Source organism: Vanessa atalanta, chromosome 30, assembly GCF_905147765.1.
Source record: "Vanessa atalanta chromosome 30, ilVanAtal1.2, whole genome shotgun sequence".
NCBI classification, from domain to species: domain Eukaryota; kingdom Metazoa; phylum Arthropoda; class Insecta; order Lepidoptera; family Nymphalidae; genus Vanessa; species Vanessa atalanta.
Window position 1 is genome coordinate 2,192,528 of NC_061900.1, and position 16,580 is coordinate 2,209,107.

The 16,580-nt window shown below is 34.6% G+C and overlaps 2 protein-coding genes across 2 annotated transcripts in view; both read right to left on the reverse strand.

The window, feature by feature from the left end:
- Window positions 1-16,580, reverse strand: part of LOC125075396 — a 32,249-nt gene that overhangs the window by 10,902 nt on the left and 4,767 nt on the right. The window contains exons 4-8 of the mRNA XM_047687137.1: window positions 12,765-12,898; window positions 10,656-11,485; window positions 7,175-7,375; window positions 6,007-6,161; window positions 4,991-5,160 (exon numbers count right to left, since the gene is read on the reverse strand). Coding sequence (XP_047543093.1) covers window positions 4,991-5,160; window positions 6,007-6,161; window positions 7,175-7,375; window positions 10,656-11,485; window positions 12,765-12,898 — 1,490 coding nt within the window. The remainder of the gene's footprint in view (window positions 1-4,990; window positions 5,161-6,006; window positions 6,162-7,174; window positions 7,376-10,655; window positions 11,486-12,764; window positions 12,899-16,580) is intronic.
- On the reverse strand, window positions 14,090-16,076 carry LOC125075154 (putative aminopeptidase W07G4.4). The gene has a single exon (XM_047686770.1). It carries the CDS (start codon window positions 16,068-16,070, stop codon window positions 14,538-14,540), a length of 1,533 nt encoding a protein of 510 aa, XP_047542726.1. The 5' UTR covers window positions 16,071-16,076; the 3' UTR covers window positions 14,090-14,537.

The window sequence follows — 16,580 nt, forward strand, 5'->3', positions numbered from 1 at the left end:
TACTCTGCACAATAATACATAATTGATTATATTTTCTCTTAACTATAAGGAAATCGATTATTAAATGGTTTTATTATTGGTTATTTTACTTATAATTTGAAATAAAAGTTTAGATTTACACATTAGATATTATTAAGTTTTATAAAAAACAATCACATATTTTATTCCAATTGATTTATTTTATATATAATGTTGCATTAAAACAAAAAACTGTATTTAGAAATGAAATATTTAACTTATAAAATTAATTCTCAAAAGTTACTTACTTGAAAGTTCTTTTTTTTAATTCAAATTATTATAAATAAGGTTAATATGTTACATGTGTTGTACATTATAAAAGTTAAAATAATAGTTTTTATTTTATTATGTACATCAAGCTGTAGACGCATTTTAAATTATTTAAATACTTTTACATTTAATAAATTGTTATTGTTTAAAAACAATATTAAAGAAATATATGCTTTCAAAATTCAGGGAATATTTTAATATATGGCCACCCAGGTTATTGATTACGTTTTTTAAATGTACTGCGTCAAAAATTATGTCTCTTTCTAACTCGTACCATTTCTCGTATGTGCTTATTTGCTATTACCTTCCAACACTGTTTATAGAGATCATTCATAAAGATACATAATTTATTGACATTAATTATGTTAAATATTATTTTACTGGGACACGAGATTTTAAACGAGTTTCTACAGCATATATTTATTCAAATAAATGATTTGCTCTAAAAATAATATAGGCTACAATCATCTAAATCTTAAAAAAATATTAAATAAGATCGTGTAAAATTAGATTTATTATCGGAAATTTTTTAAATTTAGAATAAGTGCGTTTTTTTATTTTTTATTTTATAATAAGGCCTTAAAGTTATGAACATGAAATGGTTTTATAGCGCTCGAAACCAACTTACACGTAGTACATCGAATATTTACAAAATATCTTGTTTTTCATCTGCTTAATACAATTTTAAAATGATATGATATGTAACTCTCTGCCTAAGCCTTTGGATCTAACAGTAACTTCGGTAAGCAAATTACTGGGTAAATGAATTACTCACTCATCATATACTCAGTGGCGTAGCTATCGTAGGGCCAGGTGGTGCAGTGCACCAGGGCCCCTGAGGTCTGGGGGCCCTCTAACCTAAGCTATGAAAAGAGCTTTGAATAGAGATGAAGTATGGATTTAACTTACTAATTATATGTTCAACTCACTGTATCCTGTATCCCATTCTTATTACTATCTATAATTTTGAATGCCAATATACGTTAAAGAGGGGGTGAGGGCCCGATTCTTTTTCACCGGGGCCCTTACCCACCTAACTACGCCACTGCATATACTACCGCCAAGAAGCAATACTTGGTATTGTTGTGTTCCGGTTTGAATGGTGAGTGAGCCAGTATAACTATAGGTACAAGGGACGTAATATCTTAACTCCCAAGGTTGGTAGAGGGTCGATGATGTAAGGAATGATCAATATTTCTTACAGCACTTATAACTACGGGTGGTGGTGTCCAACGTTACAGTGTTTTCCGAAGGAATACAAAGGGTTAAAATATTCAAATATCAATTATGATAATTTTATAAATAAGTCAAAAATATGTATACTCTATTCTAACCATCAGAGGAGAAAAGCCAAATAAAAATTTGACAGCAAATTGACGCGATATCATTGGTTGATTAGTCTAAGATATTCACTGTGGACTTGCAAAAAAATGGCGTTTTGAACGTCGACGAAACTGCTATCGGAATTTTGGAAGTAAAATTAACGCGGATGTAATTAGTTAAGTTTAATATTGTTGTACTATAAATAAATATATATTAATCATAAACTCTTAGTAGTGCGCAATAAAGCTGACTTATTAGCAAATCGCATGAAATACGTAGGTAACTCTAAGGTTTGTTTATCTTTAGTTTGACAGTTGGATAACTGTTGTGGCCTTCGCGAACATTTTCAATTGACCGTTGACCGACTGAATGAACAAAAGAATTAGTCATAATCACTCCTGTCAACGCTCGATTGTAAATGTTTTTAGTTTATATTTTAACTAGCGACCCGACCGGCTTCGCACGGTTGCAATGCTGATACAAAATAAAATAAGGAATGTCTTTATATACAACGTTCACAGCTTTTTCAGTTCAGGGCCATATTGATCAGTATGAAATTGACAATGTACTTAAAGTACTTAATAGGATGAGGATTAATGCTGTATTGCTTAAAATCGCTTCGTAAGTCAGCCATTATTTCTCGTAAAAAGTAAAGGATAAAAAAATACTTGTTGTGGCTTATATGAGTGGACTTTTTTCGTAGACCTTTTTAAGGTGTAAGGTGGTAAGCCAGTGTTTTTAATGTAAGCATAAAAAAAAATGTTTTTTAACGGCATCACATTAGAAACGTCTAAAATGATCATTGTTTTAAATATATATACCTGAGCCTCTTGAATCATTCTATCTATAAAAAAACACATCAAAGTCCGCTGCGTGGTTGGTCTAAGCATACACAGGGACAGATAGACGGCGGGAAGCGACTTTGTTTTACACTAAATAGTTGTTAGATATTTACCTAATTCATTCTAAATTCTGTGATTAATAATCTGTGTAATTTAATCAATCTCATGTTAAGAGTAAAACTTAAATAAATATGGAGTTAATTAATTCATTGTTTTATTTGCTTTACATGGGTAAATATAATATTAGTATTCTCAATATGCCGCAAATAGATAAATTATATTAATAAGAATTTAAATTAACATGGTTATTTTTATTACTAACAGTATTTAAAACGGGATATTTACCATGTTTTTTATTATTATTTGGTGGAGCTCGATATTTTGACATTATCTACGAGTCTCGTGAACAAGACATTCGTAAATATCCCGTGTTAAATACTGTTAGTAATTATATTAATAGTTTCAATATGCCGCAAATATCGCTATCCCACGGGATCGAAAATTCCTTGTCCCGCAAATACCGAGATTAAATACCGGCTGCGGGTTTGGAAAGCCAATGAACAATGATTGCTCTTGCTTTATAAACTCGAATGTTTCTTGTGTGTTTCCGTTATACTAAATATAAGGCATAATAATTATTTTTATTGTAGAGTATGAAATTACTTTGGATAAGTGACAACTATTACAAATATTAAATACTAGATTACTCGTTGGATTCCTTGACATAAATACAGTGTTTGACATAAACGAAACAAGATGGCGCTGTAATTAAACGTCGAACAACATTTTTTTAAATCTTTATTGACGGAAGTTAAACTTATTAAATGTACTGTCGTTACTAGGCCTACAAATGCTAGGCCTAGGTTAAACTATTGTCAAAAAACTGGCTCAACAGGTATTTGTTAAAACGAATGCTTTTTGCAATACTATACATAGTATGAAGTTTTTTCAATAGAACTGCTCATGATATCGATAGTATCGATACTATTGTTTACATCTTAACTATCGATAGACAATCGTTTGCCGTTATTATTGTTATTCATTCCTTAATTTATTCCTTAATTACAACACATACTACCGGTGCATAAGTTATTATTAATAATAATAGGTAATTAGATGACTTCCTTTTTAATATATATTATGTTGATATGAGTAAATGTTTGAAGAAAAAAAATATTTACAATACAATCGAATGGCCAAAAATAGCATCAAACATCAAACTGCAAATGTTTAAATACTAAACAATAAAAGTTCAATAACTATTAAAGAATTATTGACCTTAATTTACTGAATTTAAGTCGAGTTTCGTTCGTTTGATATGTTTACAATCTTACTTTTGTCAAGAACTTACGGTTACGGTATCTCATTGTTAATATTTTCTAATAAAATATACCTGGAATATTCTGGAATGAATAAAGACTCGTTTTGTATATAAAATAATTGTTTTAGGATGTTATAAAAGTAAATCAAGAATTATTAATTTGATTTCGGTATTTTCGTAATGGCGGGTTCGAGGCTCAGTGATTGAATATATCGTAATAAAATTTGCTGCGTGTTTGTGTTAATAAATCCATGTGTCTATCTAGGATCTCAAAAAGGAGAGGGGGGCCTTAGCTAGTCAGTGAGACATTTACAGTCTACGTTACGTATTTAGGGTTCCGTACCCAGCGGGTAAAACAAGGTCTGTTTATTACTAAGACTCCGCTGTCCGTCCGTCCCTCTGTCACCAGGCTGTATCGCATCAACCATGATAGTTAGACAGTTGAAATTTTAGCAGATGATGCATTTCTATTGCCGCTATAACAACTAAAAAGCAGAATAAATAAAATATTTAAGGGGGCTCCTACAACAACTCATGCCTCATAAAACAGACATGATTGTTTCGCCGTTTTTATATATAATGGTACGGAACCCTTCGTGCGCGAATCCTACTCGCAATTCGCCGGTTTTTATCTTTAGTCATTTATACAAATTAAGACTGAGAAATTGTTATTAAGAGCGCTTATTTAGATCAGCCGTTTTCCCGAGACTTTTGAAAGGGATTGTGAGCCAAACATTTATCAGTTCCTTTAACAAAAAATACCGTACGAAAGTTTTGTCTCTTTTTAATAGAATGTATTGAAAAAAATCTAAATAAAAATTACTGACATTTGTCAAATTACATATTTGTTAAAAATTAATGTATTCAAAACTGTCTACATTTCAATGTAAATTAATCACTGTGTCACCCATAAAAAAATACCTGTAAGCTACTTCTGTAAACATTTAATAAACGAGCAGATTACCTTCTATATATAATGTATTATAAAAAAAAATTATTCTTATATAATTTTTGAGAAAAAGAGGAATAAGAACTGGGCTAAATACACAATATTAAACATCAAACATCATGTTATTTCAGCAAAACTTCATCGTTAACCGAATAAATACTTATTATAAAGTTTAAGCAACCCTTTGATTATTGAAGAAAAATATTTTTTAATTAAAATTACCATTAATAGTAAAGATAGCTGCAAAAGTTTATTTCTCAAATTTACCTGTTTTCCGCCCACTCTCCCCGTGACGTAGTCCGGACTTGTGTCAAGGATGAGATAGTCATGATGTTTCCGTCCTTCTCTCTCCGTGATCTCTTGGAGACGAACGCAGGTTTTCTTCTTCAGTATGGAATTGACTTCCTCCAGGCGCTCGCGTACTTTTTGTATGTTATCTGTGAATTGAATAATTTATTACTTTTATTAACAAAATATTACAAAAAAACATAATTACATTTATTTAAATTAAATTATTTAGACGTACTGGTGAATTGGCTATATATGTGAAACAACCCCCACAGGAATTGGGGTGATCTAGTAAAAAGGTTAAGCGATTTTGTATATTTTTTCACCCCCTTCCTCGCAGTGAGATATCGTGAGATTTTACTCGACCCGACACACTTAAACTAACGTGAGATTTATAAAAATGTATCTTTTTAGTGCAAATAAGTTCATCTTGAAAGCGTTGAATTGTTTAAAAAAAGGTTTACTTGTTTTTTTTTTTTAAGAATTCTAAGAACTTACACAATAAAATATACTTTAATAGGAACTACTAAGCTAGTGAAAGATCATTAATTCTCATCCAGTCTGCGGAGATTCATGTATGATCACGGAGTGACCACAGAACCAACATGTCTAAGTAATATTCAGTAAAATTTTCAATAATCAAACTAATTACCAATACCCTTATACCAGTCAAATCAAAATATACTTTATTCAAGTAGGCTTTTACGAGCACTTTTGAATCGTCATTTAACAAACTATTTAAAGTAAAGCTACCACCGGTTCGGAATGTAGATTCTAACGAGAAGAACCGGCAAGAATATTGATATTGCGTGAAGTTTGGTTCGAGAAACTTCTCCTCTCGTATCTCATCATCATCTCATTTAAATCTATCGCATTTATAATATTAGTATAGATCTTATAATTTTAATTATTCACAAATTGCACGCCTGCGAAGCCACGGCTAGTCGCTGGTGACTACAGATTAGTTGATTAGGTATCTCATTATATGTACTTACATTTAGAATCGTCTCTAATAACAAATCTAACGATTTTGTCGGGCCACATTCGTTCGTCGTAAAATTCTCTGTTCGCCTTCGAAAGTTTAACAGTTTCTGGTATTTCCCCGCTATTTAATGATCCTTTTCTTTTCTTATTTTTTTTTACTTTAGGCCTGAAAAAATTAATGTTCTAAATGGACAAAAGGGATTTTTTACTTTTTGATTAAATTAGGAAGGAAATTTGACCAAATGTGTCTTGTTAATATTACAAAGGCATTGTAGCGTCGATCCTTTGTCACTATCATTTTTTTTAAGGCATTGTAGCGTCGATCCTTTGTCACTATCATTTTTTTTAAGGCATAGTAGCGTCGATCCTTTGTCACTATCATTTTTTTTAAGGCATAGTAGCGTCGATCCTTTGTCACTATCATTTTTTTTAAGGCATCTACCAAGGAAACAAGCAAGTCCCTCACTCGATGGAAAGTGGTCACAAGGACAACACCATTGTGCTTGTATATGCGTTGCATGACTTTAAGAAATAAATGTATATCATCCGAGATGGCCCAGTGGTTAGAACGCGTGCATCTTAACCGATGATTTCGGGTTCAAACCCAGACAGGAACTACTGAATTTTCATGTGCTTAATTTGTGTTTATAATTTATCTCGTGCTCGACGGTGAAGGAAAACATCGTGAGGAACGTGTCTAATTTCTTTCGGTGAAATTATATTCTGCCACATGTGTATTCCACCAAACCGCATTGCTCCATACCTTCTCCTCAAAGGGAGAGGAGGCCTTAGCCCAGCAGTGGGAAATTTACAGGCTTGTTATGTTATGTATGTATATCATCATCTATATCTAGTTCCTGTAGTCACTAGCTTATATGAATACAGATCCCGAGACAAAAATCATGAGTTGGGTTCACAAAAAATTTGGGTTCAAGAAATAACGGCTCCGAGTATTAAGGTAAGTAGCGTTTAACCGTGCTTTTGGTCGCGCGTGATCCTATTCCAACGTCCAAAATCAAAATATTTTATTCGAGTAGGCTCATAAAAGCAGTAGTTAATCCTTTCCAGCGTTTTAATTTTAAAAATCCCATCCCAAGCCTGACTTAAAAGAAACTGCATTTGAGTTTCAGTTAAATTAAATTGATTAGTATACGTTGAAAATATCAATACTATGCACACCTTTCTTCTTCTGCTTCTGAATGACTTTGACTCTCACTCTCTGGGTACTTCTCTTTTCTCTTACCCGTATGTTTATCAGATAACAGTTCTATGTTTAAATCCTTCTTTGTTACACGTTTATGTTTTGACCTCTTCTTCGTGTTGTCAGAAGATATATTTGAATTGTAATCTTCCTTATATTTCTCTTTACTACCGAATGTTCTGGAACAAATATACATTTTTATCATTTGGTAGGTATATTTTGCTGGTGGTAGGGCTTTGTGCAAGCCCGCCTGGGTAGGTACTATCCAGTCATAAGATATTCTTCCGACTAACAGCAATGCTAAGTATTGTTGTGTTCCAGTTTGAAGGCTGGTTGAAACAGTGTAACTACAGGCACAATACATAACCATCTTAGTTTCCAGGATTGGTGACACATTGGTATGGGTGGTGTGGTGACACTATGGTCTATGGGCAGTGGTGACAATTTATCAGGTGGTCCAATTATCCGTCCGTATACCTATTACATAAATATATATTACACATAATTTTTTTCATGGTTTTGCTCTAAAGTCGTTAACAATTACATCTCAAGACGCATTTACGTCGTAAGACATGAGCCGATATGGCCCAGTGGTAGGAGCGTGTGCATCTTAACCGATGATTTCAAGTTCAAACCCAGAGTTCAAACCCAGGCAAGCACCACTGAATTTTCATGTGTTTAATTTATGTTTATAAATCATCTCGTGCTCGGCGGTACCGGAAAACATCGTGAGGAAACCTGCATGTGTCTAATTTCAACGAAATACTGCCACATTTGTATTCCACCAACCCGCATTGAAGCAGCGTGGTGGAATATGCTCCAAAAACCTTCTCCTAAAAGGGAGAGGAGGCCTTAGCCCAGCAGTGGGAAATTTAAAGGTTGTTAATGTAAAAAAAAAAACATATAATTTTAAGGTGAGATGGTCTTAGAAAGTCGTATTCGTCTCATAAAACTTGCTTTTAATTTAAAAAATGGTTTAAATACTTTTAGTACACAAAAACATATTATTGGGCATTCTTGAGGTTTAAAATGAGTTCTTTTAGGATATCGTTACACGATTAAATAAACTTTTTAAAGTTAAAAATATCGTAAACTTTCATAAAAATCAACGAATTATCAAACATTGTTAATTAATTTCATTTTCTTTGTTACTTAATACATACTACATAGCGAAAGCAACTTCCAAAAAGGTGTCAAAGGGATAGCGAATAGACAATTAACCATAGACTAGCACTGTGAGAAGTATTCATCGTTATGTCACGAACCTTGGGAAGTAGGAACTTAGGTCCCTCTGTGTCTGTACTTACATTTGCTCAGGCACTATTTAAACTGAACAATAGGCTATTTGACAATGCGAACAATAAAGTGTCAATTCTTGTAATCAGTATATATTATAAGTTTAAAAATGGGTATTTATTAACGAAAGTTGAAAATAATAATAAATTTATTCAAAAATCTATAAACAAAAATGCATTTTTTTAAACGTTTGTCACATGACACAAAACGCTCCTGATTGGTCGGGCTTCTGATGACGTCACTTGCTTGATAACCTTGTTCGAATACTGTATGTGGATTATATGCGCCAAAGATTACAATACAGGCACGTGACGTCACCGACGCCATTGCAGCGCCATAATGTCTGAGTATCGTTTTTGGCACTATTAAAATATTGAATTTTTAATTTGATATTTTTCAGCAAATATGTACAAGAATTAAAAAACACAACTTTTACTGGGTTCCTTAACCTCTACTAAATAATATAAAGTGTATTTTAAAAACCAGTCAAATAGCCTAATCTAAGCATTCAAATCTGAAGCTAAGCTAGCACTAAACCGTGAAAGACGAATTGTGGTGAGCGGATAGTATCTGAAGACACAGGCTCGCGCAAAGACCTGTCACCAAGTAATCTCATCTCATCAACGGAGACGGAACACATAATGAAACAACAAATCACTTTGAAGCAATTTATATAAATATAAATAATAAATATGTAAATATTGGACAACGTCACATACGTTACTCTGATCCCAATGTAAGCAGCTAAAGCACTTGTGTTATGGAAAATCAGAAGTAACTACGGTACAAACACCCAGGCCCAAGACAACATAGAAAACTAATGAACTTTTTCTACATCGACTCGCGAGTGGCGTACCCATGAAAACCGGTGTACACACTACTCGACCACGGAGGTCGTCATATGTTATAAGATTACATTTTACTTCGTGGTACGGCTTAGTTCAAGCCTGTCTGGGTAGACGCACCCACTCATCAGACATTCTACAGTCAAATAGTAGTGCTTATTGTTGTTGTGTTCCGGTTTGAAGGGTGAGTAAGTTGCCAGTGTAAAAGGTACAAAATCCAGAGGTTGGAACGCTTAATTGTCGGTTCAAACCCAGACACAACTGAATTTCCATGTGCTCGGTGTATTAAAACATCGTGAGGTAACCTGCATATGTCTAATTTCACCAACCGGCATTTGAGCAGCGTTGTGTAATACACCAAACCTTGTCCACAAGGGAGAACCGGCCTCAGCACAGCTGTGGATATATAACTTTACTTTTTTACTTTACTACTAAATGTAGATATATTCTTACGGTTAAATAAAAGTGGCTTTTTATAAGGTATATTTAGGAGATTCCTTTATCCATAGAACTGGCTAGACTAATAAAATAAAACAAAAGCGCGCGAATCTGAATAAAATAGCCATTCTTTATATAAAATCTCTTAACGCGGACAGTAAGGTCGATATTGGCGCTACTTGTAATTCGTTAAGTGTTCGTTGTGTTTTATTCGGATTTGTAACCTTAACTCAGTAAGTATTTTACTTCGTTATGTATGTTTTGGTTGTTTAGTTGATTGTGTTCAGATAAATCCCATCAAAACATAAATGTAAAATGAGAGCCAAGTTCAACGACAAAAGAAGTGAGATCTAAATGGGTGCCAAGTTCAATGGTCAGTCTTGAAATTTATTTATAACTACATAAAATATCATTTCTGTTTATAACTTAGGAGAATATATTGTAGCCTAAGGTCTGGCAGTTCTCATATGCGAATTATAGCCTTCGAAAGTTCTAAACCTGTTACAAATAATAAACACAAATTAATATGAACCCGCAATATCTGGTTAAGATTCATGTGTTCTAATGACTGGACAATCGCAGCTCTTAAAATACGTCAATTCTAACTGAGCAATACAGAGCTCTCCTCAATTCTTCTTAGATGTTCTGACTTATAATTTGTTATTATAAACACACATTATAACTCGTGTTTATGAACATATGAGAACTCCTCAAGTCAGACCTTTATTCAAATACTAATTTACTTTTCAAATGCCTATGATTCACACATCCGGGAAATATATATTTCAAAAATGGAATTTAAAAACGATTACTTAGAATTTATTTATACAAATATTATTATATAAATTCGAGATTACATCAAAAAATATTAATATTTTACCTCGAACCACGCTCTCGAAATCTCCTAACTGGTGCGAAATTCAAAACTTTCTGAACGGAAATCGTTGTGTCAAACGTCAAATCTCCAGTGACATTTGCAGCTACAGTTTTCAAATCTGATTGGTCTAATTCTGTCAAATCTCTCTTCCTCCTTCGTTTATTTTCGGTAATATTGCTCGTCCGTAACCATTTCACAAATTGGGGCCTTCCGTCTTTACCGTAGTGCTTTGTCGACTGACGAATGAATGGTCTGTGTTGCGTTGAATACTCAACACGACCCGATTTCGTTGATTTATAGCTAACCGGACATCTATATGGAGAACCGCATCTTGCTCTTTGAAATAATTCTATCGAGTTAGTATTATTGCAGAAGGCTTTTGAATTTCTTAGCGCTTTATTAACAACTTCTTTGACATAAAGGACTGTGGCTTCCATTATACTGGCAACATCGTGTGGTATTGTATTGCTTTCAATTTTAAGGTCAGTGTCATTACAGCGCTTTTTTCTAGCATTTTCTAAAGCTTTCGCTGTTATTCTATGGACTTGTTCGAGCAAATCTTGCGCTTCATTCTCGATTCCTAGATCTTCTAGATCGTTCGTTAGTTCGTCAGTTAGGTTTTTGTCAGGGGGAGGTGTTATGTTTGGGTTCACTCGTAAGCTTCGGACGATTTCAACGTCGACTTGTCGTTTCCTCCTAGAGCTCGGGTAACTTTTGCATATATCGATTTTGGCTTGGCGATCCCTTTTCTGGCATTCTGGACCATATATTATTTCAATCTTTCGCAAATCGTTCTTCGTTAATCCGATTCGATTTTGTTTCGCATTGTAGTTCTAGAAGAATGAGTTTCATTAATAAACCTTTATTTCATGTAGAAGTATTAAACTTACTTATTGATTGTCAGATAAAACTTCCAAACTTTTCGGGAAAGAAAATACCTGACCTGCGAAGAGCCGTCGAAAGAGACTCAGCGGGATATTTTTTTTTGGGCAAATTGTGATTATTTACATATTCCAGACCCTACTTCAATTTAGCCTTTTGGCGAACTGCCAAATATTACTTATCAAAGACAATTAGATTTAGACATAGACAATATTAAAACTTTTTACTTATATGATATATACATGAAGGCGTAACGCCTGAGCGATAAATCAACGCTGAATTGTTTACACAATTGAAATGGTTTGCAACAACAAATTTATTTAACTCCATTGTTGTTCGAAAATTGACACATCACGCTGGCGTTTTGCGTTGCGACACCGCAATGCCTGTTTGTACACTGAATACATAACGACACTTGCAAGTCCCTTTCATCCTCACCTTTGGGGCCATTCATTTATTACGTAAGACGATTTAGGGGGGCAGGGGGCTCGACAATGTCTTATATCTTCTTACAAGGGGGTGGAAAGGAGTCTCGATAATTCTTACGTAAGATAAAAAAAATGCGCAAAGTTAAAATTACTTGGAAAAGGTTCGATTGTCGAGGTTCGCTCGGATACGTATACCTATAAAACAATATTTTCATTTCCATGTCGACGGGCGGGCCCAAAAATAAAGATTATTAGTTACCTTTGAAATTACAAATAAATATTTCAAAAAATTGATTCTTTGAAACATAAACATTAAAATAAACCAAACGTGTATACATTTTTCCTTTAGATTCTTACGTAATAAATATTAAACAGGGGGGGGGAGGGGCCTACTCTTATTTTTTCTTATAACAAGAGGGGGTCAAAAACAAGCGAAAATAGTCTTACGTAATAAATGAATGACCCCTTTACTGATAAGTTTTTTTTTTATGGCATTGGTTGGCGGACGAGCATATGGGCCACCTGATGGTAAGTGGTCACCACTGCCCATAAACAAAGCCGCTGTAAGAAATATTAACCATTCCTTACATCACCTATGCGCCACCAACCTTGGGAACTAAGATGTTATGTCCCTGTGATTACACTGGCTCACTCAACCTTCTAACCGGAACACAACAATACAGTGCACTGTTATTTGGCGGTAGAATATCTGATGAGTGGGTGGTACCTACCCAGACGGGCTTGCACAAAGCCCAACCACCAAGTAGTTCCATAGATTTCAAATAAATAACCTTAAAATTACCTTTAATATGATAGTTCTATGACCATTCTTGCTGAACTCCCGCTCTCCAAAGTGCATCACACTGTTGATGTCGTAGGGCATCACCCTTAGTTCGGGGGGTAGTTTCCTTTCTTTCGTGAAGAAGGGAATTGAACCTTAAAAACAAAATATTATTCTTGAATGTTTTTCCTTGATTATCTGATTTGACCTCCTCGTTCATCGTTCTTTAAACATTAACAGCATGTCTGAAGACTAAAAGCTTCGATTGAAATTTAATGTTGGCTGGTAATTCGATTTAAACTTGAAGATTATTTAAAAAAAAAAAACATTTTATATTATAGGACGAAGGAATGATTTCAATCGTCCAAGTTAAATTTTAAATACACTCTGGGAAGGTACCACCTACTCATCAGATATTTTACCGCCAAACAGCAGTACCTACTCAGTATTGTTGTGTTCGATGGGGTGAGAGAGCCAGTTTAACTACAAAGGACATAACATTCTCGTGTAAATGAAAAGTTAAATATGAATTCGCTAAGCTTTTATGATTGTAAGAAAGTCGTAACTCAGTGGTTACTCCGCTTGAATTACCTCGAGACAGAAGCTCTACTATAATGCTATAATCTTATAATTCGTATAACTTGTTAAATCTCTACACAGACACACATACAAACACACGCACACGCACACACACACACACACACACACACACACACGCGCGCACACGTTTTTAGTAATGTATAAGAATGTTATGGAAGAGCGGGACTACCTGCCACAAGTACTAGTAGCAATACTAGTTACTTACTAGGATAGTCCCAGTTTCTGATTATTGCTGTAACTTGTTAATAATGAAATATTTTTTTTTTTTTTTAACATCTTAATCCCCAAGGTTGGTGGCGCATTGGTGATGTAAGGAATGGTTAATATTTGTTATAGCACCATTATTTATAGGCGGTGGTGACCACTTACCATCATGTGGCCCATTTGATCGTCCGACTATATAAATAATAAAAAAAAAATATTATTGGGACGAAGGAATTATTGTATTCGTCCAAGTTAAATATAATTAAAAAAAAATACGTAATTTAAAACTGTAATCTAATTGATCGTCTTCTATCTTATGATTAAGATGAAAAATGAAGCTTATGATAAATAATAACTGATATGTATTGATAAATCGTATAATAAATAATTGGACAGATTAAAAATGTCATTGGGAGTGATTACAAAACAAAAGAAAACTAATAACAATAAATAAATACTAGTGATATTTTACAATTCATTTTATTTTAATACAACAAAATTATATACATTTTATAATTATTATTTTGTTTTAATAACACGGTAACTTTAATATGCTTGTTTTTTTTTTTTTAAATAATACTACCAATGCCTCAAATATTCCTATTTACCCCCCTTATTTAAGCTTATCACTTAGGTTAGGAGTGGGTACGACAATAGCCCAAGAGGTCAGGATCGATAAAGGCTCTAGGCGGCCCGTAAATCATTGCGCTATTGACGCTTAAATATTTCCTAAAGCTTAATAAATTCGTTCAAATTAAAAAAAAAAACATTAACTCATCATCATCATTGTAATATTTAAGTGCATTTTTATCACAATTACGACGAGCAACAGAAAGCACGAAATTAATTACAAATACACTTTTCGCTCAAAACGCGCTGAATCTCGAAAACTCGATTTAATTTTTACAAAATAGTTTTTAATATTAACAATGGGTCAATTTATCGTCCAACTAGTTTTTTAAAAAGCAAACAATACAGAATATAGTTAAATTACAAAAGTACTTTATGCAAATGACAGAGAGAGAGCAAGGGAACAGCTGTCGGCTCCTCGGGAGGGATTCCAGCGGCACCAGCGATGTCTAAATGCGTAAACTTAATGTTTTTATCTTCTAAGCCGCCGACTTTGATAAGGAAGCCCGCGGCCAGTTGGTGATTACGGAACTTTGCGTCCGTATCGTACTGCACGAGGTCATCGCCCTTACATTTACCAACATTCACGGCTAAGTCTTCCGATCTGACGACTGACACTTCAAAACCTTCGCCGACCCTCGATCCGCTGAATTGTAATTTCGATGAATGGTTAGTAGCTTTAGCGCTGTGGTTATCCATTGCGGCGCTGTAGTTGCCATAGCAAGCTCTGGCGTGGCCGGTCAATGTTGCAATGGTGTAAATGTGAGGATTGAGCTCCTTTCCAGCTAATTCGGCCAGCTTGAAAAGTGAATCTGCCATTGCGAGTCTGCCTTCCGCGTCCGTGTTCGTTATCCTCACGGATTTCCCCCCACGGGATACGATCAGCTCGTCGGAGACATACGAATCGGAACCAACGGAATTCCTGCAAAGACACAGAACACCTACCACCTTTAGATGTGGTGGTTTCAGAATCGAGCAAGTTTTCAAGAAACCAGCGACAGCAGCTGCACCACATTTGTCCCTGGACATACCAGCCATTTTGCCGGTAATTTTAATGTCAGCACCGCCAGTGTCGTAGGTCACACCTTTCCCTACAAGCATTAGTGTTTCCGTGACTCTGTTCGGGTTGGATGATTTGTATTCTATTTCAACGACTCTAGCCTTATGCCGATCCACGCGATTAGCAGCTCTGGACACAGCTGCTAAAAGTGGATAATCTTTTGCGATAGTTTCGTCATCGTCAATAACGTTGATCGTGATATTACTGTCTTCGGCGAACGAATTCTTGACGTATTCCACTATTCTCGCTGGCGCCATCCTCTCAGGATCTCCACCGGCTATATCCCTTGTGAATATTCTAGCTCTTTCCAATGCGATCGCATTCCTAACGATCCTCTCGAAGGACTCCGTTTCCTTTTCCTCGGCATGCAGTCCGATTCTGATGAAATTCCTGCATTCCTGCCGTTCCCTTATTTGTAATGGAACGTAGAACGCTTCAAGGGCTCCAAGAATACAAACCAATTGTCCATCGGGGAAATCAACGACATTCTCCACGACCAACAAGGGTTTCTTCATCCCAGCGTCCAAAGCCCGCTGCATGCCCTTCTTGGCGGCATCTCTGATCACCTTCACGTCATGGTACGGTGTTATTTTCCCAGTCGGGGACAGGATCAAACGTCCCCCCGACACATAGTCACAATTCCAAACGGTCGCGACAGTATTAATATGTTTGTCTAATAGAGATATTTTATCTATAAAACTACATATGTGTCGGGGTAAACGTATGTTTTTCTCTTGTGGATATATTATAACGATGACCCCGTCGTAATCAGTCGACTGTAGATTTGTTTCAATAAATATATTTTCGTACAGTTTGAAATCCTGCGGCGTCATGTTGAAACGAAGTTTATCGGTGTACTGGTGATATTTTTATAATTAAATAATTAAACAATAAATATTGAAATGTTTTATCATTGTGTTCTGTATTGTGTAAATTGTAATTATCAGTTATATTTATTTATACATCTGATAAGTTTCTGATACGACACGGAGCTAAACTTGCGATTACTTATTGATAATAACGTTTACGTAACGGTAACAGTTGGTAATTAAATTAAATACATTTATTGATTTTACTAATGACAAGAAGGCTAATTTCTCAGCGAAATAAACGCTGATTCTGTCACAATACAAATATACTGCTCTCAGTGCCGTTTTTACCATAACAAGGTCCAAGGCATCCGTTTTCAAGGGGCCCGATATGCCGATAGATTTGTGTATATTGTAAATTTATTTTTCTATTTTAAACTTAAGTTCATAAATAAATAAACAGTTTGTTAATAGTTATATTTAAATAGCAAAATCAGAATATTCTTTGGTCAAGTAGGCTCATAAAAGCCCTTT